This window comes from Sarcophilus harrisii, chromosome 3 (assembly GCF_902635505.1).
Source record: "Sarcophilus harrisii chromosome 3, mSarHar1.11, whole genome shotgun sequence".
NCBI lineage: Eukaryota > Metazoa > Chordata > Mammalia > Dasyuromorphia > Dasyuridae > Sarcophilus > Sarcophilus harrisii.
In genome coordinates, this window is record NC_045428.1 from 380,900,209 (window position 1) to 380,927,279 (window position 27,071).

General features: G+C 32.8%; 1 protein-coding gene across 12 annotated transcripts in view; it reads right to left on the reverse strand.

Annotated features, from left to right (window-relative positions):
- GULP1 (GULP PTB domain containing engulfment adaptor 1) overlaps nucleotides 1–27,071 on the reverse strand; it is a 493,495-nt gene that overhangs the window by 177,932 nt on the left and 288,492 nt on the right. For 10 of the 12 annotated variants that reach the window (XM_031960329.1, XM_031960335.1, XM_031960338.1 and 7 more), the window contains 2 exons: nucleotides 11,502–11,573; nucleotides 916–1,014 (listed from right to left, as the gene is read on the reverse strand). In XM_031960329.1, the coding sequence (XP_031816189.1) occupies nucleotides 916–1,014; nucleotides 11,502–11,573 (171 nt within the window). The remainder of the gene's footprint in view (nucleotides 1–915; nucleotides 1,015–11,501; nucleotides 11,574–27,071) is intronic. The other 2 variants (XM_031960337.1, XM_031960340.1) reach the window with 1 other exon arrangement.

Below are 27,071 nucleotides of genomic sequence, written 5' to 3' on the forward strand. Positions count from 1 at the left end.
TTTTTAAAAAACTAATTTATTTCCTAGTTCTATACATAAAATAACAATTCAGAAGTCAGAAGTTAAATACTTAGGTATCTGTGACCCTGTGTTTTTAAACTTTAAAACAGACTTAAATAGCTCTTGATTATAAATTCCTCTGTGTTAACAATCAAGTCAAAATATCAGCTTTAGGGTTCCCTAAATAGTATAAGAGAGAAAATTATTTAATTAAAAAACCTATTTTGAATAAAAAATAAAATTCCTTTCAGGTAACTGAATTCCTACAGATGTAGGAATGATCAAGACCCAGAATAACAATGTTGAAACTGTTTGCATTTTGAAGCCATGTTGTCAATTGAAAAAAAAAATAATTAGCTAGAAAATTAAGGATAACAGTATTCATTCTTTTACTGTGGGACTAAAACAAATCATGGCAACCCATAAAAGAGATATAATGAATTAAAATAAAATTCAGCAAAAAATTATTAAGTGTTTTCTGTCTGCAAGGCAATGTGTAATGTATTAAACTCTGGGGACAGAAAGACAAAAATAAAACCTTTTTTTGGTTTGTTTTTTCTTTTCAAGAAGTTTACCTTCTAGCAAGAAAGAGAAAATATGTGGAAGAACTAAGTTAATTTTTTTGTGTAAAACAAATTAAATTAATTGCAGAGGGAGAAGTACCAATAGATGAGGAAATAAGAAAAGGACTAGGAGGAAGAGAGGAAGGAGAGTGTTCCGGGGAATAGGAACAATGAACAAAGGGCTATTAGTTGTTAGATATAGTGTGGACCATAGAGAACATGCAGTGGGCCACTTTGGGTAAATTGTCAAGTACAGAAGTAAGAATAGTGTGAAAACATAAAAGTCAAGTAAACCAATACAATGAAGACCATAGTCCTTTTGAAACCATTCTGAACACTTGAAGCTTCTTACCTTTGTTTTTGGTTCTAGAATTTTTACCCCATAAATTGATATTTGTAATTCAACTTTAGGAGTTTTCTGGCCTTCAGATTTCTTGATATGTCTTGCAAACTAAAAAATGAAAAGTATTGAAAACCATTTTATTTCTATTTATAAGGGAGTCAAAATATCAATATCTACATTTCAAGTCTGTAATTTAAAATGTTTTTCAAACCAACTAAAAAAACTGAATTTATATGACATCTTTGTTAACTATTTACACATTTTTTTCACATTCTAATTTGTATTTAAATACAGACAAATAATAATTGTTTTGTTAATTCTATATAACAGACTTATCTGAAAAGAATAGCATACATATAAAAGTTCCCATCTCTGACTGAATCATTCCCTAATTGACAAATGATTGGAGGTGATTATGTATGCTAAACTACAACTATGAAAAGCTAAAGAACTAATTATTAAACAACAAATTATTGGGGAAATCCCTGACTTTTCCCAAAATTTTTATTCTACCTAGGCTCACTTATGGATGGAGTTATTGCTGCAGCCAACTAGAAAGCCTTGGAAAGAATTTAATATAAGGTGAATTCCAGGAAGGTTTGGGCAAAGGGTAAAGTAGATCATTTGTCTAGCTTGACCAAGCCCAGGGGTGATTTAGAAGTAAATAACATAATCAAAGTCATATTGACCAATCCTTCATCAGACTAGGCCCTCCTCGCATTATAATATTTATTCTTTTCATTAATTGTTAATCAATTAGAATTCCTTGCTAACCTTAAGAACACCAACTCTCCCAGGGGCATATAAGCCTTGAGTAGTCTTTGACATTCAAGAATATCACCGACTACTTTTCATTTGCTAACATGATTAATAAAATTATCAACTACCCAGAAACTATGCCTGTCAAACTTTTTATACATCACAAGAGCATGCTTCAAACTCCCAGGAAGGAAAATAAAAAAATTATTGTTATTAGTGTTCTGTTATCACATATGAAAAAACTGAATAAATTCTTTCTTACTATTTAGAATGAGAAGTAAAGAAGATAGAAATACTTTTCTATGATTTTGATCTTTTTGGTCTTTATAGAACAGCAGATGTTCACTGAATATGGAAAAAAATAATGGCATTTTTACCATTATGAAAGGTATCAACTTTTGAGGGGAGAACCAGGGAAGAAAACAGCAGATTTTGTATAAATCACTCACTCCACTAAACAAAATATCACTACAGATAGATTCAAAGGGAGGAGAAGGGAAATAATTACCATTATGTAGTAAGTGTGAGATAAATGTTATCATTATTATATTGAAAGGGATAACGGGAAATAATTCCCATTATAGTTAGGTTAAACATCTAGATTATCTGATTCATTGAATTTGGGCTATTCAGAACTAATTTTAATAGTAATCAAAGGTGTTCATTTCCATTTTTTAACCCCTGGCTCATCTATACTATAATGGCAAGAGTCATGTATTATGGGCTAGAACTTGAAACAAGGTACTAAGTGGAATTGAGGAGACAATGTTTAAATCTGGTTTAGAATTGATTTAATCCTACAACAAATAATGGTTTCCCAGTGATATATTGATTGGTGTGTACTCAGTGTACGGCATATAAGCAAGAAACTCTCAGCACCAGGAACAGAAGCCCACTCTCGGAGGCGGAGACAGAGTCATTCCATATTCCACCTTTGTGCTGGCTGGAGACATTTGGAGGGAGCTAGGGGCTGAAGCTCAGGACTTGGAAGGACACAATAAAAGACTGGATTTTAATACCTGGCTGCATTTGAAGTGATTATTACTTTGAACTGAAACTAAGGCTGCCTTCAGAAAACCTCCACAAGAAACCTGCTCCCAGAGAGAACTATCATATTATAAAAAAAAGAAGAGAACACCACAGTCATGGACTTGGAGTAAAAGAACTAGAATCTCAGATTAGACACTTTTTACAAGTGTCATTTAATATTCTTGTGCCTTTGGTTCTCTATTTGTAAAATGATATGGTTCAAGACACCATGGTTTATGAGATCCTTTTCTTGTCCTAGATCTATGATCCTATGAATCTATAACTAAAATAAAGTCACTTAATCTGGTTAAACCTTACTTTTTTTCTCTCTCTCTCTTTTTTTTACCAGCAAAGTTAAGAAAATACTTAACTATTTATGACCCTGTTTTTTTTTGAAGAAAATGTTTTAAAACTGTAAGTGATGCATAAATATGAATAATAAAAGCAATAATTGTCATTATTATTGTAATCACACCCTAAAATATTGGGATTTTTATAATAAAATGTTGATATTGATAATGGTAACTAAATTTTAAAAAATTTTTCAAAAACATTAATATTTTTCACATTCCAGTGTTCCAAGCCATTAGTAAACATTCCTAATTTCTCATCAAGGTAGTAAGCTCAGAGCGAAATCTGTAGATTTTTTAAATCATAAAACAATCAGCAATTTTTATGCATTAGGTTCTTGATATTTTTCTGTCCTTATTTCAGTCTTGTCAGACTTTTCCTGACCCCATTTGGATTTTCCTGGCAAAGATACTAGAATGACTTGTCATTTTCTTCTCCAGTTCCTTTCATAGATGAGGAAACTGAAGCAAACAGGATTAAGTGACTTGTCCAGGATCATATAGCTAGTAAATGTATGAGGCCAGATTTTTAACTCAGAAAGATGAGTCTCCTGATTCCAGTGTTCTATCCACTGTACCTCTTACCTGCTGCTTTTTTCTAGAAACAGAATTCTACAGGCAGAAAGAATACTACTAAAAGAGAAGCAGGTTTTAAGAGTCTCCAGAATCTTTTTTTTTTCTTTTCTTTTTTTACCTAGAATAGATTAATAGTTTCATCAATGAAGGGAACTTCTGTAAGGACCTTCCTCCACAAGGCTACTATATATTCTTCTGGGATACTGAGAGGATACATATTTGACTAAGGTTACATAGGCAGGCTATTTCAGAGATAAAACTTAGATCATGAGTATTCCCGATTGCCAGGAGAGTTCTCTATCCATCACATGCTTCCTTTCCTTCTGAAGATTTCCTGATAATAAGATAGGGACTGAGGCTGAACCTGGGAACTTAATGGTCTTGGAAATCTTGGATATGGAAATGCCCTTTATCCAAGAAGACCAATAGGTATTCTGTAACTTATGGTCTTAGAATAAGAACAATATAACAACAACAAAGAAGTGGACTTTTATAAAGGGTTTAATAAGTGCCAGACACTGTTTTACAGTTATCTCATTCGATCGTAGAAGATATGTACTAATATCCCCATTTTACCAATGAAGAAACTGAGGCAAACACAGGTCATGCCGATAATCAATTTCTTAGGTTACCTTTGAAATTAGGTCTTTCTTACTTCAGGTTCAACACTCTAGTTGCTTGTATGTGTGTGTGTGTGTGTGTGTGTGTGTTTGTGTAGACATACTTACTCTCATAAAAACTCTTTGAAGTATATAATACCTATTTGGTGGTTGGTCTAGTTGATCTATTAACTTTCTTCCAATCTCTAAATCTATGATCTGTCTCTCTAGCTCCCTCCCTCTTCTATCTCCCTCTCCTTCTCCCTTTTCCCTTTCTATCTCTCTCTCTCTTTTCTTTTCCCTCTCTCTTTCACTCCCTCCCTCCCTTCCCCCCCCCCCTTAGTTCTTCATCCCACTCCCCATCTAAAGTGTATTTCATTGCAAGGGACATTCTGTAATCACTTTGTCATATATTTTTACTCTACTTAAATTTAATTCAGAGTAAATATAATTATACATTTTATAGTAAATATCTGGGAAATAAGTTATAGTCTAATTGTGTGCCTGTTGATTTTAGCTCATTATTGCTGCATTATGTAGTGTGTGTGTGTGTGTGTGTGTGTGTAAAGATTATGGAATCTAGGATTAAAATTGAAATCACCTAGGGAATTATACAAAGCCAAGCAGGTTAAATAGCAAATCTGGAATGAATGACTTGTTACTTATGCTTTGTGAGAATGGAGAGCAAGGGGTGGATTGTTGGGTTTTGTTTTTCCTCCCTTCCCCCCAATCTGGAGTGGTTTGATTTTCTTCTGCACACTATTTAGTGGAATGAATAATTAGCCTAAGTATTTTTTGGATCCAGAACCTCTAAAATACCCACAGGTATTTAGATGATTTGAAGGAAATTTTTCTGTAAGATTTTTGGTTTTACTCCAATGTAGATCTTTTGTCTACATTGGCATTGAGATTGCTCCCAAAGAATGCAGATTGAATTGTTTTTCTTTTCCTTTATAAGATTCTGTTCCTATATTGGCACAGTGAAAAGAGATAGGGTTTTTCATTCATATAGGAATATTGACCTAATCAATTATTTTTTCTAATTTTAAGTCAATGTATCTAGGCCAATCAGCTCAACTTTAAGCATGGCTTTTAAGAGCTATTCAAATGAGCTGTTTCTCAAGGAAAAAAATAAGTAGAAACTCAGGAAGCCCCCTTTACATTTCAAGCTCATAAGCATGATAGTGACCTTTGGAAAGTCACTAGATAACCTTTTGGAGTTTCTAAGTTGGCTATAGAATAATCACTGCAATTAAACTTTTCTACTTAGTTGTTTTTGAGTTATTGTTGTTGTTGTTTTCCCTTTCCAACTTAGGTAGAGAATGAATAATAAATTAATTGGTTTCACCAACTGTTTTCTGCTTTACCTTAGAATCACTAACAGTATTAAAGAAGACTGTATTTTTAATTTTATAGTTAAGGAAACTGAAAAAGTTTTTGAAAACTTGCCCATGCTTGTGGAGTTAGGTAGAGAAGTCCAATTTCCTGTCTTAGAATCCATTTCTTATTTCTTAATACAACATTACTCCCTTCAAATGCTTCAGTAGAAATTTTATTTTCTAATGCTTTTCTTTTCTTGGTAAGGCATTTGGGATTAAATGATTTGCCCAGAGTCAAACAGCCAGGAAGTGTTAAATGGCTGAAATTAGATCTAAACTCAGGTCCTTCTGACTCTGAGGCCAGTGCCATCTAACTTCCCTCTGTTTTCTATTTCTACATTGGTCACTGTATTTAAATATACATAAGTGTGTACATATATATGCATATGTATGTGTGTATATGTGTGTATATATGTGTATAGATGTAAACACATTTACGTTTTCCCCATATATCACAAATTTCAATGTATCACATGTTCACAATCTATTTAAACCAAAAAGAAATTCTTTGAATTTTTCTAAATGTTCTCTCTACTTTAAAAGTTTAACTAATTTGTACTTTTCATTTACCCTTTTATTCTCCCTTTCTTCTACTTATAGATTTTCTGTTTAAATTCCAATATCTTTCCATTTTAATCTGAAAAAATCCTGATTATCTATTCTTACACTTTAAAAAAAATTGTCTAATCCTATTAATGTAAAATCTTGAAATATTTTTATAACTTAATTTTGCAGTTGAAAAACTACATGCAGAAAATTATACTGCTCTTTTTGAGAAAGATAATCTAGATAAACTATGGATTTTTGTTTCTTAGTCATTCAGGCCTGATTTTTCATGATCCCATTTTGGAGTTTTCTTGGCAAAGATACTGGGGTAGTTTACAATTTTCTTCTCCAGCTCATTTTACAGATGAAGAGACTGAGGCAAACAAAATTAAATTACCAGCCTGGGGTCTCATAGTTAAAAGTATGAGGCTACATTTGAACTCATGAAGATGACTCTTCCAGATTCCAAGTCTAGTACTCTATCAACTATGCTACCTATATGTCCCAAGTACTATGGAAACCCTAAAATTATTAGTTGGACAATTAATTCTTAACATGAATACTTGGGTACATTTAGTGGCTCTTTTGATGGAAGAGTTTAACTCATAGAAATATCAAACAATACTTTAGTTAACCAGCTCATAGAAATCTATATTCTAAAATATATTTTATTAACTGGACAAAAATATCAGATTTGAAAGAGACTAATGATAAACACAAAAAATGGTTCAGGACTGCCAAACTAACTAAAAATAATCTCAGAATTCAAGGAATGTTGGTCTAAAAGTTAGTAAACCCAGATTCAAATTTCAGGTCTATGTCTCCATAGAATAATTTCAAAGAGGCAGAATGCTGTGATGACTGCATATTTTAAAATCAGCTGGAGTCAGGAATTCAGGTTAGGGGAAAATCATCAATCTTTATTCTCAGTAGAGATGAAGAAAGATCAGAGGTAGAAGGGAATCAGCAATAGCAATGTGTGCAGCTGAGTCAAGAAGCTAGCCAGACCAGAAGCCACGAGACCAGCAGCCACCAGAACAAAACCCAGCCAACCGTCCCTCTCTCCTTCCCTTCCTCCTCTCTGCCTCCACCCACCAAAATCGTCATTTCCTATACAACACATCAGGGCTTGCACAGAGAGTAGGCAGGAGCCATTCTTTCTCCAAGCATATATATATATTAATAGAGTATGGTCCAATTACTATTTAGCCTCATGTGCTTGGGACCTCAGTGCATCAACTCAAGCCTCAGCCCATTACAGAATGCTATGGTAGATAAAATGGTAAAATTGAAGATAGAAAAGATCTAGGTTCAAATTCAACCTGACAAAGTTGCTAGCTCTGTGATCCTAAGAATGGCATTTAATTTCTTTGATCTTCAGTTTCATCATCTGTAAAAATGTGGAGTGTTTTAGGGCCTACCTCATAGGGTTGTTATGAGAAGATTTCAATTCAAACACTGTTAACGTAAGTTCTATGATAGTTTCTAGGCTATTGATGAACTTGCATGGTATTAAAAATACCTCCAATATCCAATAACACATTTATTTTCACAAATGTCTAGCTCAAAAGTATCATTTCTTTCTTTTATAAATGCAGGCAACAAATATTATTTTGAAAAGAGGCCCAGAAGTTGCACCACATTACTAAAAGAGTCTGTGATATTAAAAGAAGGTCAAGAATTTTGGATCTTATTAATTTATTAAAGCACTTTGAAAACTTTAAAGTGTTTGTCAGTCTCCCTAGGGTTTTGCTGAAAATTTAGGAGGTTGAAAAAAAATGGCTTTTGAGGTCTTTTCTAGATCTAGATCTTTGATCTTGGGAATTTAAATGTGAATTATTACTATTACTGAATAATTGTTTTCTCTTGGTTTTTTAATAGATTATTCTATTTGACTACAATCCAAAAAAAAAATAGGAGCATTAAAATCTCATATACAAACATATGTATCACACATGGATGTGCATAATACTCTCTAAAATATAATTGCCTTTGCTACCATATATTACAATAAATTATACTAATACTTTATAAATATAGTCAAAAGACCTGGGTTCAAGTCCAGATTTAGTACTTTATCCTTTTTGACTTTCAGAGAGTTATTTAAATCCCCAGGCTTTCCAAATTTTTACATTAAAAGGGTTGAACAAGATAACCCCTAAAAGTTTAATTATGATCTTAACATCCTAAATTTCAAAGAAAAAAGTAAATTTAAATTAGAAACTAAATTCATGGCATTGCAGACATAATCAATGGTATAATTTCAATAAATAAAAATTTGAGTCATTCCTGTTTATTTTTATTCTTGTTTCATTTAAACATCAATTTTTCTAAACACACAAAAACATTTTTAAATCTTTTATAATAGTAGTTCAAAAATTCATATCAAATTAAACATCCATGTATTTACTTTAAGGAAAATACATTTATCACTGGAATTTTTTTAAGTCAATTAAGAAATGTACAAATGAAAAAAGGTTTGAGAGAAAATGGAAAAATAAAGATTTTCATGATAGTCTTTAAGCTGTCTTTTTTTTTTTAACTAATTCAAGAGCTAACAGACATCAAAGGTGGACTATAAAAGACATCAAGAAACAGACTGTTGAGCATCTTTAAAAATCTGAACTGCATTACATATTAACGATGCTAACAAGTCACTACAAAACATTTTATGTCTCAATTATTTTTAGTCCCCTGGCTCTTTGTGAGTTTAACTATGCTGTTATTCATTTAAACCAGAATCCAACACAATGACATAGCAGTGAGTAAAGCTATGGGGTGACTTTGTGGAGCAAAGTACAAACAGTTGGAGCTATGACAAAATGATGGATGTCAAACTCCCAAATCCTGGCAGATGCAAGTACACACACCCACTCAAAGCAGAATGCATATGTCAAAAGAATGGGCAGGAAAATGAGGTGGGGGAGGTGTAAAGAGCTTAACATCGCACCGAGAGCACCTCACTTTTGCAATGGAGCATTTGCGCCACCTGCTGACAATCGTAGCAACTTTTTTGCAAGGAGCCAAAGGGAGGAGACTTATAGGATAGGTAAAGACAATAGAAATCCTTTATAAAACGGAAATAATCACGATTCTTGGTGCTATTTAGTTGGGGGACCCTAATAACAAATTAAACTTGGCTGAAATTATAGCAAATTATAACAAGTTTTTTTCCCAGTGAGTCACAGATTTTCAGTCACATCTTTGTCCTTTATTACTTTTGAAGAAATGAAAAAATACTTATCAAAAATAGGTATTTTTTTTAAAACTACATATCAACATCTATATTGCATTGTTTTTATTTCATATTGTCTATTTTCAGTAAGAAATTCCACAAAACATATTAATCCTTATAAATCATTAAGCTTTCATATTACTTAGAAGTTGCTGGTTTTCTTTGAATGCTTTTTAAAATGTTTTTTGCTTACTGATTAAAATGCCTAAAACACAAAAGCACACATGCTTATAATAAATTCTAACTGAAGGAAGTTTGAATTACAAAACCTGCATGCTGGAAACTAGACAGGAAATATACAATTTTAAACAAGGTGTCAATGAATGAGAATTATTTCACTGATCATTGCCTATAAATTTGTGGATTCTCTATTAAACTTAATGATTCTCATCATTAATCAGTTATAGATTATAGAATTTAAAGCTAAAAGAAACTTTAGAGACCATCTCTCTAAATTCTGTGATTTTACTGTAACCTAAAGAGACTTTTAATTTGTAACATTAGCAGAAAATCAGAGAACTGATATGCATGTTTAAATATTCTGAAATTTTCATGTGGACACATACTGTTTTCCTTAAAATCTGTAATAAATCACTGAAAAGTTAAACAAACTCCAAAAACCTAAAAAGCTTTGATCACACTAGAACTTTCAGATCAGAGCTTTCTCTAGCTTTAGGAACAATATTATAGACAGGGATAAAGGATTCTCTTATTTCTGTCCAAGTAGGCATAAAACCACCTATATAATACTCAAGGGGTTAGCCAAAGGGTTATAAGGACCTTAAGACAGCATTGTTTACTTAAGTCTTCTTTGAAAATGAACAAACAATTCTTCTTTCTCCTCTTCACTTCTAGTACTGGATAGTTCTGGTCGGATAGTTTCAATATAAAAAATATATTTTTTTCATTTGACAATGAACCCTTTTCCAATTATTTTTTTCCAAATGGAAACTAACTCAATTATATATTTTTAATGTCAAACAAAATATAATAAGGTGGTTTTACTCCTTGAGAAGTTTGAAGTGGGTTTACCAGAGAATTTCCAAAAATTGGTCAAACTAACCAAAACAATCCACAAATGACACACCCTATTCCAACAAACCCCAACCCCCAAAGTATGCATGGGAAAGGATCTTTTAAAAAGACATAAAATCTTTGGAAAGAAATACTCTGAAGAAGGGAGGAGCTTTTCAAATTAAAAAATCCCAGTGAGTTTTAAATTTTTTTTTTGAGGTGGGATACTCTTTGAGGAAATATCCTGAGTGCAGTATATTATGAAAAAAAAAATTCTGGGAGAACATCCTGCCAAAAAAGGTGGGTGGAGTTTCCTAGGAAATTGCCAGCTCTGATGTGTAATTCTGTCCTTTTACCATCAGGGAACTGTAAACTGAACAGTTCCTAATGACTACTCATGAACCTTGCCAGACCTTCTCATTCTTGAAGACTAAGATATCTTTGGGATTTGCTTTTCTTCCAAAATTGTATTTTAAAATGTACTTCCTTCAAGGGCCTTGATGAATAACCTTACAATTTATGAAACATACAATCCTTCTAGAAAAATATTAAAAAGCCCAGCCTATACATGGGAGGAGAGGGATTGTGTTGTGGAGAATAGGAAGCTGGGGAGAAGAGTACATGCAGTGTGTCTACACTATGCTAATGAATTGCTCTGGATCCTCAATTGTAGGCACTTAGGTTGATCATGAGCCTCCAGTTAAGGGGACTAGGTTAGAATTCCTTCTGTCCATGAGCAATAATATCAAGAACAAATATTTTCACTGATATTTATAAAATCTTAATTTCTCAATGATTCTATTAAAATCATAAATGACTTTTTAAAAAGGCAAAATATTTCAATTAGTCTTAGCTATGTTACAAGAATGACATCTGTATGCTTATCTTTCACCTCCCACACAAACACCACAAGTAGCTTCCCTGAGCATTTGGAGGAATGAAAAAAACATCTGGTAATATTTGTGCAATAATGGTCTGTCTCTTAATGAACTAAAGACAAAAATGTCCCAACATTAGTCATGCAATGAATTTCTATCCATCAAACAAATCCTTATTATGTGAAAATACTTGAAATATTTTGTCCTCCATGTTGGATTGAGTTCCCTACCTTTAATTTTCTAACCGCGTCTCTCACAACTTCGGTACCTTTGGGCTGTTCCACTTCCGTACTGCCAAGAAACTGAAAATTGTCATCTTTGAGACATGAGTCACATAGGATTAAATCACTTTGCAATGCAAATTTTCAAAATATGATTTAAAACCAGACAAAACTAAATCTTATTTAAACTTTAAGGGCAATTAATACATTTTTAAAACTTCTTTAATATAACTTAGAATTGAAAATATTTCATTTGTTAGCTGGAATTTTTTTCTATTCAAGAATTTTAAAAATAAATTAATAAAAAACCCAAACACCTCACAATCCCCTCTTCCCTGTAGCCTCTCCTTCCCCAAACAATTCCAAACCAGAAATCTAATATAAAAAGAAAATGCTAAAGTTAAAAAATAAATATAAATATATTTTATTTTAAGGAAAGAAGAGGGATTGCACCTATGATTTCACTGATGTAAGGAATCCCCAGGTGAAGAAACTCCATTTATCAAAGGCAGACTAGCACCTTCTCTACAATTGAAGAGTCTTAAGGAATTACCTAGGACAGGGAGGAGTTAAATGATTTGCCCAAAGTCATACAATCATTATGTGTCAAAGGTAGGACATATTTTATAAAATTATTATGATAATAACAAAGAAATGCTTTCAAGGCAAAAATTTAGTGACTTAATTTTAATAAAAATATTAATATAGTTTGAAACTATAGCAACATATGATGGTATGTCCAAACTTGTCTAATATTGTCTTAACCAAGATATAGTTTTAACTGCAAAAATATTCTTGACATATGTTTTGTTAGACACAATAATCTTTTGTCTCTAAAATCATCAGCATTCTCCTGAAAGCTTAAAAAATATCCTCATGATGCATTTTTAAAACATAAGTTAAAAAAACAAATCAGGATCTCAAATTCAATATCTCTTAATGCTGCATCTAAAACTTTTGGTATACATTATGCTTGAAGATAATCATAAGATTATTATTTAAGATAAAAATAAATTAATTATATTTTCATTATTAATATTTATTGATTTTAATTTATAATTTAAAAGACTAAAAAGCATCATGAAAGGATGATAGTGGTCAATAGCTGACTCATGCAGAGAGTTTTTATCAAATAAGAAATTTGTAAAAATTGAAATTTTATGTCTATAAACTATTATGATTATTGAATAATATGTCAGGAATTAGGGTCCTTTAAAAAAAAAAGAGCAACTCTAAATGGGAGTCTGTATCACCCAGATAATCATATTTAGCCTAGTTTAATTTGAAGATGATATTCTTCTATGAAACAAAATTTTGAAAAATAAAGATATAAGAATAAAAAGATGAGATGAAATCAATATTCTATCTTCATTTTCAATAATAATTTCACAGGAAGAATTTTATATTCCCTTTTCTGTTGCCTTAAAAAAGGAAAGAAGATAAGACAGTATTGGTTACAGAAAATTACGTTTATGGAACCCTCTATCTAGTTCATTATGCCATTATCATGGAACAAATTCTTACTCCCGTTAAGCTGAAATCTCTTTACCAAAAAGACTATAATGATACATGACAATGTAGCAACATTCTCATTGCTATATTTCTTTGTTCTTTACTCAAAGTGCCATTTGCAAAGCAAATCTACTTCAATAATACAAATGAAGTCAATAGATACACATATAACAGGCAAATGAAGGCTGAGTCTTAGAAGGATAATACATAAATATTTCCTTGTTTGGATCCAGCCCAAGTAACTGAGTGTAAAGTAGCTACTATGATGTAGTGATGATAGAATATTTCCTAAATAGCTGAGGAGCCAAGGGGCCAAAGATTCAGATGTTGCTTAGTTTCCAAACAAAAGGGAAGATTGGAGAGTACTTCAATCTCTTCACTGGATATTAACTAAAGTAGATCTGCCATTTAAGGTCTTTGAGGAGGAAAGCAATAGGGAATAGGATGTTTGCACATTGTACCTCAATCTTTGATTTATTCTTTTTTCCTAATAATTAGGTGAAGGAATATTCTAAGAAATGAGTGTCCAAGCAATTGTCTAAATTTCAGATTTCCATCAGAAGATACACTGACAACCACATTTAGTTTAGTATAAGAGTGCACCAGAAGTGACGGAGACCAGGAACAGAGGAAGTACCTTCAGATGGAGATTATAAGGCAGACACTGATGATGGTGACCTTTCATGATGGAAAGTATTAGCTATAGAAAAGAACCAATGCTGAGATATATCTAAAGGGAACTTTATGAGCACTCCATAAGGAGAAAAATGGACTTATGAGGCCAGAAACCAGGAATCAGCCCTTGGCTACATGTCTTCCCTCAACAAGAGAGTACTTCTACATACTTTCCAAAGAAACCCTCTGTGCCAGGAGGAGGGTATACATTAGTGATATTTTAAAACTATAATTGCTATACTTTCTCAGTAAAAATGTTTTGTAAAAGCTAACAATGATCAATAAGTTCATTAATCATTTGAAGAATATCAGTGAGAATGCAAGAATGACTGTTTAAAACTCTAGCCCCTAGGGGTTACTTTTAGAATCCTAAGGGGACTCATAATCATTGTCCTCTACCTCAGAGGACTCCAGATTGACAGTGAGAATACAATTTAGGACACTGAGATCAGAAGCAGTTCTACACATCTAAAAAAGACCATCCTTTTACAGCATCTCTCTTATATACTCTTCTTTTCACAACCCTAATTCAGGTAATCATCATCTCTCTCCTGGATTAGAAGACAACAAGTATCTCAGTCTGAAATCTCTTTTCATTACAATCTATCCTCCTCCAGTGAGTTGCTTATATGATTTTTCTAAATCTTAAGTCAGACCAAATTACAGCTTTGCTCAAGAAGCTCTAGTACCACTGGATAAAATATAAACTCTTTGTTTTAGGACTGATAAGTCTTCAAAATCTGGACCTTCCTCTTTTCCAGTATTCATACACTTTATTCCCCACCATAAACCTTACAATATAGCTTTATGCAAATTGGCCTATTTACAGTTTCTCTACCATGACCTCAAACCTCTTATCTTTGTGCCTTTGTTCTGGATATTCCTATTCCTGAAATATATCTCCTTCCCTCTCCCTCCCACTAATCTCCCTTTTGGTTTCTCTGGCTTTTATCAAAACTCAGTCCAACTCTTAGATTCTGCTGGATGCCTTTCTTCTACCCTGCTCCCCAAACCCCATTTGTTAGTGCCTTACTCTCCCTGATTACTTTTCATGTATTCTGCATTTTATCTTCTAACTTTTTGTTCATTTGTGTCCAACTCTTTTTTACTTAATCTAGGGTTCTCCTGGCAAAGAAACTAGATCATGCTGTCATTTGTCATTTTCTTCTCCAACTCAGCTTTTACAGATAAGGAAACTGAGAAAAATAGGGTTAAATGACTAACACAGGCTAACATAATTAGTAAGTGTCTGAGAAGCTCAGGAAAATGAATCTTCTTGACTGCTAGCCTCTCATTCTATCCACTGAACCACCTAGCTGCCTTTCCTATTTAGATATTGATTTCCACTTTAGAATGTAAGATTCTTGAGAGTTTTAGTGTTCAGCACAATGTCTAATACATTAGAAAGCTTTTAAATAAATATCTGTGGATTAATTTATCATGATGTGTTTCTACCAATAAGTCAAACTTTGGATTAGAAATATTTATTCTTATATCATAAATGCGCTTTGGTAAATCTAACAATGTCTTTTCTAAGGAATTATTCAAGAATTCACCTTAACAATATAAAAGCATCCTAAATCAAAAAGGAGTTGTCTTTGTCAGTGTATGAATTAACAAGTGAGAGCTAGAGGGGTCAGAGAAAGAACAATACAAAACCAAACCAAAATCAGTCCAGACAATGACAGGGAATAGCAGAAGACAGGACATTAAGGGAAAAGAGTATCTGCAACCCTCCCCCATATTAACCTTGGGAAGGAAAGAATAAGGTGAAGGATTTGATTGCCTGTGGCAAACAAAGACTCTCTCTTATTAGATACCATTCATAATAATTATTTGGGATCCAGCACAATCTTAATCCCAAATGCTTACATCTAGCAATTACTAGGATAGGGCTAAGAACTTGATTATTTAGAAAAGATGGCGTACAATATTTGATACTTAATTTGCTCCATTGTGCAACATAAAGCAGTAGAATAGTAAGGTCTACAGAGAAATGAACAAAGAGAAAAGAGAGAGAGGAGAAGAGGGGGAAAGAGAGAGAGATACAGAGAGAGACAGAGAGACAGAGAGACAGAGAGGGGGGGAGACAGACAGAAACAGAGAGAGAGAGATGGAGACAGAAACTAGAGACAGAGAGACAGACAGAGATCAAGAAAGACAGACAGAGACAGAGGCAGAGAGACAGAGATATAGGCACAGAGACAGAGAGAGACAGACACAGAGACAAAGAGAGGGATCAGAATAGACCAGGAGTTTCAATTATGTGTGTTCAACTGTGTTTTTCTGTTTCTATCATGCTACTGAGAGATTAACCACTGCTTCAGAAGGTAGACTATAGAATAAGAGACAAGTGCAAATGAATTATTGGTAATTTAGTATTAGTTATCTGGGTCAACAATGGCCTGAAAGTATTTTTGTTTTTGGAAGAAAATATTCTTAATCTGGCAAAAAATTTAGGAATTTGATTGCTATGTACAAGTAGGCCCATATGGGAAAATTATGAAGGCCTCCAAATAGATTCTAAACAAATCTGCCTTTATTAATGCTCGAGAAAACTATTAAAATTTGAATTCACCATGTTTTTAATTAAGTCATATGAGTTAGAAACAGAGAGAGTATGTTTCTAAGAGTAAAAGTCAAATGAAATTAGAAAGTGTGTTGACTCATACATACATAACATGCTCATTTCTTTATCAGTTGACACCATGGACACATCTATACACAAAGTACTAGGAGATAATGCACATATAAATTATTAACTTTAAAGTGAAAAATCCATGAATGCTATATTTATTACATTCTTTTTATAAGAAAATTTAAAAATATACTAATATATTGTGCTTGGAATTTACACTATTTAAAGCACTTAAAATAGTCAAAAATCTCAAAGCAATTTTTTTAAGTGACATTCTTTTGAAAATAAATATTATTATGCCACAGTATATAGCTGTTTAAAAAAAAAAGAAAAACATGCTTCTGAGTTTATGGGACTCAGAAAATCAACACATTCACAACTAATTTTCTTTCTTTGGATTTTAAACAAATCTTTAATTCTTCTTAAGTCCCTTTCAAGGAATTATACTATTTGGCATACTGTGCTTATCACTAATAACAATAAAACAAATTCCAGTATACTGATATTCTGATCAGTTGTGACTTATTGCTGCCATTTGGAACTAACCAATTTGTCTCCCCCTAAAGGATTAGTTTCTGCATACAGGTTGTGCCATATGCACACAAAGCCCAGAGGAGAGAGTGCAATAATGTATTAATTAAACCACCATATTTAGGAGATATATTTGCTATTAATTTAAAAAGCTAAAAGAATGATTTTTGAATCAGGAAATCACGAGCTTTTTTAAACTAGTCCCATTATTTTATTCCTTCTCGTGTCTATTAATTATATTGGAAATCATCTCAGCTTATTGACTCTAAGAGAGTCAAACTCAGGTATCTCTTCTCTCCTACCTGGAAAGTAATGCCTCTTTCCACCAAATTCAACTAGTGCTTTGTTTTTTTCTAATACAATTATATTTGAATTTATATTATACTTCTTCATATGTTTATCATCTTCTCTACTAAATTATAAACTCCTTTAGAGCAATGATCTGGTCTTATTTGTTATTTTTGTATCTCCTTCACAGCCATGTACTTAATTATTTTCCAACTTAATATGATTTTGAACAAGTTGTTGTCTCTGTTCCCTACCTGTAAAATGGGCACAAAATAACAGTAATTATATCAATGATAAATAGTAATGGTGCCATTCCTCCTTTGATATTCTGCCCAAGGAATTCATAATACATTTTAAGAGTTTCTAAGATAATTCGCTAAAAAAAAAAAAAAATGACTTGCCACGCAAATTGCTAAATTTGCCAAATAATGCTAAATAATGACAATATCATCCTTTCAGAATATTTACCTATTTTTCCTGTACCAGCATAGCACTTACTTTAAAACATATATTTCCTTTTGTTTTTAATTTTCCAAATAATTATAAATGATAAACATTTTCTGTGTATCCCTCTATGATACATCAAATGCTTAAAGGAAATCAATAATTTTTAATACATCTGCTACAAATAAAATATCTGGCATCTATAAAGCAAACCTCAATTGTTGCTAAATAAGTTTCAATTTGTAATAATTTGAAGATCATAAAATAATTTCAGATTTTACTCATTATATATTTGAAAAAATGTTTTTTAAAAGGCATGCATGCTTTTATTTGTGCACATATATATTTGTGTATATGTTTATATGTCCATATATAATTACCGAATAGTAGGATAAAATATTTTACTTTTTCAGAGTTTAGATAATATATCTTCCACATCTATTGTCAATTCATCTCAGAAACAGAATTTTTTCCCCCAAAATGCATTCATCATTATTTCCTTTCACTGTACTGCCTCATTCCTTTTCTCCTGCTAAGCATTTTCCCATTTTGTTGTCTGTGCTCCCCCATTCTCTAAGCATTGTGAACTCTTGCATGATTACTATACTTCAGAATCAATTTAAAATTTTCTAAATAACATAAATATTGAAGGGTATTTTTATGACTTGTTTTTCTTCCAGCAGAGAGCAGTGTTGGACATCATATTGCAACATTTATAACATCTTTTCTTGATGCAGAAATGTTATAACAAGAATGACTCTCAGAATTCTATAAAACACGTCTTTTTTGGGGGGGGTAAGCAGACTAGAGAACAGGAATAGATCCAAATGCTAAAAAATTACAAGACCTCACAGGGAGAAACAGAAAGTAATGGAATGTTAAATTATTGTTGAAGAAACATTTATTAAGGTTAATTTATGTAGCCCTCAAAACAGCCTAATATTCTATGGGCAAAGTTTGAACTGTGGCAAGATAATTATTCCATAATTGGTGTGGAAAATGAATGCAAATTACAATTTTAGAATGTGAGCCCTTCATTTGTCTAAAAAAAAAAAAAGAAGTCAAAACTAATAGTTTTATGAGTTCAAAATAGTCTTAGGCAGGCAGCTAGGTGGTACAGTGGGATATAGGGCACGGAACTTTATGAAGAAATGAATTCAAATCTACTTTTCTTATTCATGAGATATGTAATTCTGAGCAAATCATTTAATTTCTGTTGTTTCAGTCTCATCTATAAATCTGTCTCCCAAGATTTTGTGAGGATCAACTGAGAAAATATATGTAAAGGGCTTAGCACAGAGCCAGACACATAGCTGGTACTATAGAAATGTTATTGGGAAATTTGGGCAACTCACAAATAATAAATATTAACAACAGTTATTTAGAAGGCATGAAAAAGAGTGAGGACAAGACAGTAAAGCTGTCTGTGAAAAACACCTGCTTTGGCCTAGCTGTACAAGATCTAAAACTTTATTATAAAGCAGCAGTCATCAAAACCATTTGGTACTGGCTAAGAAATGGAGCAATTGATCAGTGGAATAGATTAGGTTCACAGGACAAAAGAGTCATGACTATAGGAATCTAGTGTTTGACAAACCCAAAGACTCCAGCTTTTGGGACAAGAATTCACTATTGGACAAAAACTGCTGGGAAAATTGGAAACTAGTATGGCAGAAACTAGACATTGACCCACACATAACACCATATACCAAGATAAGGTTGAAATAGGTTCATGAGCTAGAAATAAAGAATGAGATTATAAACGAATTAGAAGAAAATAGGATAGTTTACCTCTCAGATCTGTGGAGGAGGAAGGAATTTTGTGTCTAAAGAAGAACTAGAGATCATTATAGATCACAAAATAGATAATTTTGATTATATCAAGTTAAAAAATCTCTGTACAAACAACTATTGCAGGCAAGATTAGAAGGAAGCGATAAACTGGGAAAACATTTTTACATTCAAATGTTCTGATAAAGGCCTCATTTCCAAAATATATAGCGATCTGACTCAAATTTATAAGAATTCAAGCCATTCTCCAATTGATATATGGTCAAAGGATATGAACAGACAATTTTCAGATGAAGAAATCAAAACTATTTGTAGTTATATGAAAAGGTGCTCCAAACCTCTAATGATCAGAGATATGCAAATTACAACAACTCTGAGATACCACTACACACCTGTCAGATTGGCTAAGATGACAGGAAAAGATATTGACAAATGTTGGAGGGGTTGTGGGAAAACTGGGACACTGACACATTGTTGGTGGAATTGTGAAGGGATCCACTCATTCTGGAGAGCAATTTGGAACTATGCTCAAAAAGTTATCAAACTGTGCATACCCTTTGTCCCAGCAGTGTCACTTCTGGACTTATATCCCAAAGAGATCTTAAAGTAAGGAAAGGGACCCACAAGTGCAAACATGTTTGTGGCAGCCCTTTTTGTAGTGGCAAGAAACTGGAAACTGAGTGGATATCCATCAGCTGGAGAATGGCTGAATAAGTTGTAGTATATGAATATTATGAAATATTATTTTTCTGTAAGAAACAACCAGCAGAATGATTCAGAAAGGCCTAGAGACACTTACATGACTGATGCTAAGTGAAATGAGCAAAACTAGGAAATCATTGTACATAGCAACAACAAGACTATATGATTAATTCTGATGGGCATGGCTTTCTTCAACAATGAGACAATTCAAACCAGTTCCACTTATGCAGTGATGAACAGAACCATCTACACCCAGAGAGAGAACCATGGGAACAGAGGGTGAAACACAACATAGAATTCTCACTCTCTCGTTGTTTGTTTGCATTTTGTTTTCTTAGTTTTGTTTTTGTTTTTTTTCCCTTCTTGATCTGATTTTTCTTGTGCAGCAAAATAACTGTATGGATACATACACATATATTGGATTTAACATGTATTTTAATATATTTAACATGTAATGGACTACCTGTCATCTAGGGGAGGGGGTTGGGAGGAGGGGAAAACTTGGAACAGAAGGCTTTGCAAAGGTCAATATTGAAAAATTATCCATGCATATGTTTTGTAAATAAAAAACTAAGAAAAACAAATCAAAAAGAAAAGAAAAATACCTGGTTGTAATTTGACATATAATTGATATGGTTTACTTGAAATCATCTTACCTTCCCATCTGAGTGATGAAACTAATACATAAACTTGATTGCCCCCAGTAGATATGCCATAGTGCTCTAAGCCAATTTAATTTTATGGTCCTGACTCAGCTGACTTATCATGTCATAATGCCAAAAATTGCTTGGGGGGGAAGGTTAGGGGGGTAAAGGATGCAGGGAGTACAAACCAACATGAAAGTAAACTATAAGATGGTTAGAAAGCAGGTCAAGCAGGACAAATACAGAGAGGATTGGCGAGACTTACATGAACTGATGCTGAGCGAAATGAGGAGAACCAGGAAATCATTATATACCTCAACAATGATACTGTATGAGGATGTATTCTGATGGAAGTGGATTTCTTCAACAAAGACAAGATCTAACTTAGTTTCAATTGATCAAGGATGGACAGAAGCAGCTACACCCAAAGAAAGAACACTAGGAAATGAATGTAAACTGCTTGCATTTGCATTTTTGTTCTTCTTCCCAGGTTATTTATACCTTCTAAATCCAATTCTCCCTGAGCAACAAGAAAACTGTTCGGTTCTGCACACATATATTGTATCAAGATCTACTGTAATCTATTTAACATGTATAGGACTGCTTGCCATCTTTGGGGAGAGGGCAGAGGGAAGAAGGGGAAAAATCGGAACAGAAATGAGCGCAAGGGATAATGTTGTAAAAAATTACCCTGGCATAGGTTCTGTCAATAAAAAGTTATTTAATAAAAAAAAAAAAAAAAAAAAGATCTCTTGAGGTTTTTCAGTGAGAAACCTCATGATATAAGTTGGAGGCATCAATCCAATTCTAAACCCTAAATATGCTCAGTGCCTGGCACACAGGAAGCACTATATAAATGTCTACGATTTTTTTTTAGCTATTCATATCATTAAATTATAAAATCCTTGCCAAAAAAAAAAAAAAAAGAAAGAAAGAAAGCAGGTCAGACATAATTGGATTTTAAATCAGTACTTAATTACCATTATCTCAGAATATTTAAAAATGTTACTAAAAAGGAAGGTTATCATTTCTAGTATATAAGCAATAAATTTTAAAAGATTATTTTCTAACTTTATAAAGTATACAGTTATATTTGATGTCATATTATCTGTGTAGCTGGTATTTAAATTTATACTACTTAACTTTTGTGAGCTTTTCACTTTAACAATTAATCTTTTGTTATTATGTTGTATTGGGAATGAGGCTCATATTTTTGCTTATCAACTTAATGAAACCAGTTAAATCCCAAATTACTGAATGATGGGTAAGTCAGGATACAATCGTCGAAGCTTTTTTGGAGGGAGTAGGAATAGTTATTATTTCCATCTCAGCATATATAATATTTCTCTGATGCAGGATGCATGATATTCTGAGTTACAAAGACCAGGAATATATCAAAATTTGTTCTCACAACTAGAAATATAACTTGAAAGAAATGACTCTGATCCTAATGGCAGGTCTTTTTGCTTCCATTTGTTTACCAGGGCTTAGTACAGCACCTTACATATAGTAAGTACTGAATAAATGTTGATTGTTGACTGACTGAAATATTAAACAACCTTCAGTTCTGCATAGGTTTCTCCCATTTCTGTATGAAAGGTAGCAGAGGGGTAGGTAAGGGTAGATAAGGTATCTGAATTTTAGATTTCAGACTATCTCTAAACTTTAACTCAACTAATATTACCCTAAATTTTAGATCCTTGTCCAGTGACCAATGATAAGGAACAAAATGAATTGAATTGAATCATATTAACAATGAAATTATGGCTATAACTGAATCTAACAAAATATATCCACATAAATCACCGGCATTTCTATATATTACCAACAAAGACTAGCAGCAAGAGATAGAGAAATTCCATTTAAAATAACTGTAGATAATATAAAATATTGGGGAGACTACCTGCCAAGACAGCCAGAAACTATTTGAATACAATTACAAAACACTTTCCACACAAATAAAGTTAGATGTATAACTGAATAAAAGAAAATAAGAGTTCAACTTAAAAAAAAAAAATAATGGCTTAGAGATTCTCCTTAGAGAAACAAGAAATGACTTTATTTTATGTCCAAAAATAATAAGAAATATTTTGTGGAGTATTTATGGTATTTTCATACTATTATTGCATGATAAGCATTTGCAAAGAGACCACCAGGAAGATAATTGCAACCCTGTGCCAACATTTTTTGCTGAGCAGAGGAAGCCCATGTAGAACACAGTTAAGGCTGCTTTAATTAAATAAAAAAATATACTTTAATATTCAGTAACTTCAATGCAGAAAGAAGAAAGCCTACTTTTGTAAGATCTGGAATCAAAATACAAGGCCCATTATTTTCTCATGAAAGCCTGTCATTAATGTACAAGGAGCTGTAGTTAGACTAGATAATACTATGGGAAAGATTATGAAAAAGAGCTTTCCCCTAGGAAGCCTGGCTGCCTTCAGGAGAACAATGAAAATGCTTGTCTAACTTGCAATAACAAATTATCTGTTAATATTTTTTTCTCAGAATATTACCACCTCCACTATCTGTCACTCAGTCTCTAAGCCTTTCTAGTTTTATTTTTTATAACTTCATTAATCTCCTAACTGTCTATAAACTCCTGACTTTGTAACACTTTTGTTTAATTATTGTCATCACAAGTTACTTTAAAAATGTGCATCCTTATCAATATTGGTGAAGGGCTTAGTTTTGGCATAAAATTTACTTCATCTGTCACCCACAGCCTTCTTTTCTATTATTTCCCCCTAACTGCAAGAACCAAAGGCTATCTTCACAAGAAAGGGAAGAGTACTGAGTTAGTACTTCAAAAAGAGGAAACTCAGGAGGTAGGATGGGAAAAATACCAAAACTGAAAAAAGTTATATTATGTTCTAATGAAAGGAAATGTTTGGTTATTGATATGGAAGTCATTTCTATGTCAGTGATCTATCTAATCACCTTGAAAGAGAAAAATCAGTATTACTTAAGAAAAATTGTTATCTGCAGCTGAAGAGACTACTAGTTGACCTATTTAAAGACGTAACGCCAAAAAAAAAAAAAATGGGAAATTGTCAAGAGGACATTTACATACCGTCTCCATTTTCTAAGCAAGATTAGACAATATAAATTAATAAAATGAAAAGTTTAAAGGAGACTAGAAAATGCCTTAGCATTCAAACATTTAGTCGCCTTGCTAAGTAGAGATACATGACAGTCAAGGGCAATGCTGGTTTGGAAAATAAATTTACCTGTAAAAATTTACTAAGAAGAATTTTGAAACAATAATGCCTCATAAAACAGTGAGAACTAAGACAAGGGAAAATAAATTTAGGGAAAGTTTGGCAAGAAAGACTGTAGAGGGCTAGAACTCTGAAAAGGTGTACTTGAATCTAAAGATAGCAGAGTACTTAAGGATAAGTACCTACTCAATGTGAGATAATGGTTCTATTAGATGATAGTTTTGGCATAAAAATTGATGGCTCTCCTCACTATTGGCTGAATGTGTTGTGGTGAGGTAATTGTAGGAAAGGATTAGAGGGCTGATGGAGAGAGTCAGAGTCTCTTGCCATAGCATGCTCAGGAGGGAAGACTTCAGGCTCCAGAGTCCAGTATTTATCTTTGACGAGCCACTTGGAAACTTCCCTGCCTCCTTCACTTCTCCTCCTAAAGATCAAGGACTTTGACTGATCCTGACTCTGACTGATCCTGAGGCCCTCCAGAGAGCTAGCCCGGACATTATATATTCATCAAAGATGAATCTTGGACTCTGGAGCCTGAATTCTTCTCTCCTGAGCATGCTGAGACAGAGAGATTCTGACCTTCTTCCTCAGCTCTCCAATCCTTCCATTTGGTAACCTCACCAAAACACATTCAGCAGGTGCCAATAGTGAGGAGAGCCATCACATCACCATATCATCTAAGTATATGTTTATAGAACCATCATCTCACATTGAGTAGGTATCTAATGCACTCTGCTGTCTTCATATTCAAGTACATCTTTTCAGAGTTCTAGCCCTCTACAAAAGACAATTAATCCAGTGCATAAAGAAAAACAATAATAATAAAATTGGAAAGGGGTCAACAAAGGTAAAAATAGGGAAAATGTCAAGATTTCTATTATAAAAAGTATTTTTCCCATTAAAGGAAATGATGGCATTATATTTGGATTTATCTTTATAGTCCCCCAAGTGCTACATGAATTAATAGACATGACAGCAAAAAAATAATAATAATAATTACAATGGACCAAGTATTCAGAGAGAAGGAATTAAAAATGACAGTGTTCTGAAGTTAAGGGATGAAGTCTCAAGATGTCTCAAAGATGAAAGGATACTAAAAAAATGAAAATGTATTATCAACCCAAAAAAGGGCATATTAAAATAATCAATAATCACCAATCCAAATGCCTATTTTTTATCTCCATGAAATCTTTATGAATATTACCTACACATTTATCAAAGATATTGCTGAAGATGTGAAAACAGGCAATTTTCTACAGCAAATTTTATATTTATATTTAATTTCATATTTATAGCAAATACACACCTGACTAAAAGGAATAAGTACAGAAGATCCCTACAGAGCTTATTGTTTGCTGAATATAAAAAGTAAATAGTTGATTCAAGAGGAGAAAAAAAAAATCACTTTTCGTCTTTCTTCGAAGAAGGTCTTAATCATGAGCAAGTTAAAATCAATAAGATTCCTTGAAACAAGAAGAAAGATAACATCACCATTTTTAATAGAACAACAATATTCTATCACATTCGTGTGCTATAACTTATTCAGCCATTCTGCAGTGGATGGGCATTCCCTCAATCTCCAATTCCTTGCCACCATAAAAAGAGATGCTATAAACATTTTTCTACATGTGGGTCCTTTCCCCTATTTAATGATTTTTTTGGGATACAGATGCAGTAGTAGCACTGCTAGATGAAAGGTATGCACAATTTTATGGCCTTCTGGTCACAGTTCCAAATTACTCTTCAGAATGGCTGGCTCAGTTCTCAACTTCACCAACAATGTATTAATATTCCTGTTTTCCCACATCCCCTCCAACATTTATCGTTATCTTTTCCCATCATCTCAACCAGTCTGATAGGTATGAGTTAGTACTTCAGAGTTGTTTTAATTTGCATTTCTTTTTTCAAATAACTTTAAATGGTCTTAATTTCATCATTTGAAAATTATCTGTTCATACACTCTGACCATTTATCACTTGGGGAATGACATTCTCATAAATTTCACTCAGTTCTGTATACATTTTAGAAATGAGGCCTTTATCAAGAAACACTGGCTATAAAAAATGTTTTGCAGCTTTCTGCTTTCCTTCTAATCTTGACTGCATTGGTTTTGTTTGTACAAAAATTTTTAATTTGATCAAAATTATCCATTTTGCATTTCATAATTTTCTCTATTTTTTGTTTGATCATGAATTGCTCCCTTCTCCAAAGATCTGACAGGTAGACTAACCCCTGATCTCCTAATTTGCTTATAATATCACCTTTTATGGCTAAATTTTGAACCCCATTTACAATCTTATCCTAGTATAAGGCATATAATATTTTTCTGTTAGTTTCTGTCACACTATTTTCCAGTTTTCCAGAAGTTTTTGTAAAATGAGAGTTCTTATTCCAGAAACAGAAGTCCATTGGACTAATCAAACAATGGATTATTATTATCATTGACTATTGCATCTTATGTACCTAACCTGTTCCACTGATACACCATTCTATTTCTAAATCAATACCAAAAGGTTTTAAAGACCACCACTTTATAATGTAGTTTTAAGTCTGGTATGACTAGACTCCCATCAAAAAGTACTTTTAGTAAACTGCATGTTGTTTTAATGTCTCCAAGCAAAAGCTGTTTTTCTAACATCAATATTTTTCTGATGATGTTGTAGATCCATGAGTCATAGAATATTATACTCTCTGAAGAATAAAAGTTGTGAATCATCCAAAGGGCAACAGAGAGGCACATGGTGGGCATGAATAAGCTGCAGCTTATTACCAATAAAGAATGATAGAGAAGAAATTGCATAAAGAATGTTATCAGCAATATGTGGCTAGAAAAGGAGACAAGCTATCATATATTTAAAAGTTGTTGGAAGCTAACATATTGCATTTGCATCTCTATTATCAATTAATCAACATTAAATATATACCAGCTCATGGGATATGTGTTGATGATACAAAGACAAAATGAAAGCATCTCTTCCCTCAAAGAGATTACATTTTATGTCATCTAGAATAAGATCCCTAATATACTGTGTGATCCCTAGAGGTAAAAATTGGGGTGGAGATGTGGGAAATTTAAGGGATGACAAAGACAAGAGTTTTTCAGAATGAAAAGGCATGTATAGATTGCAACCTA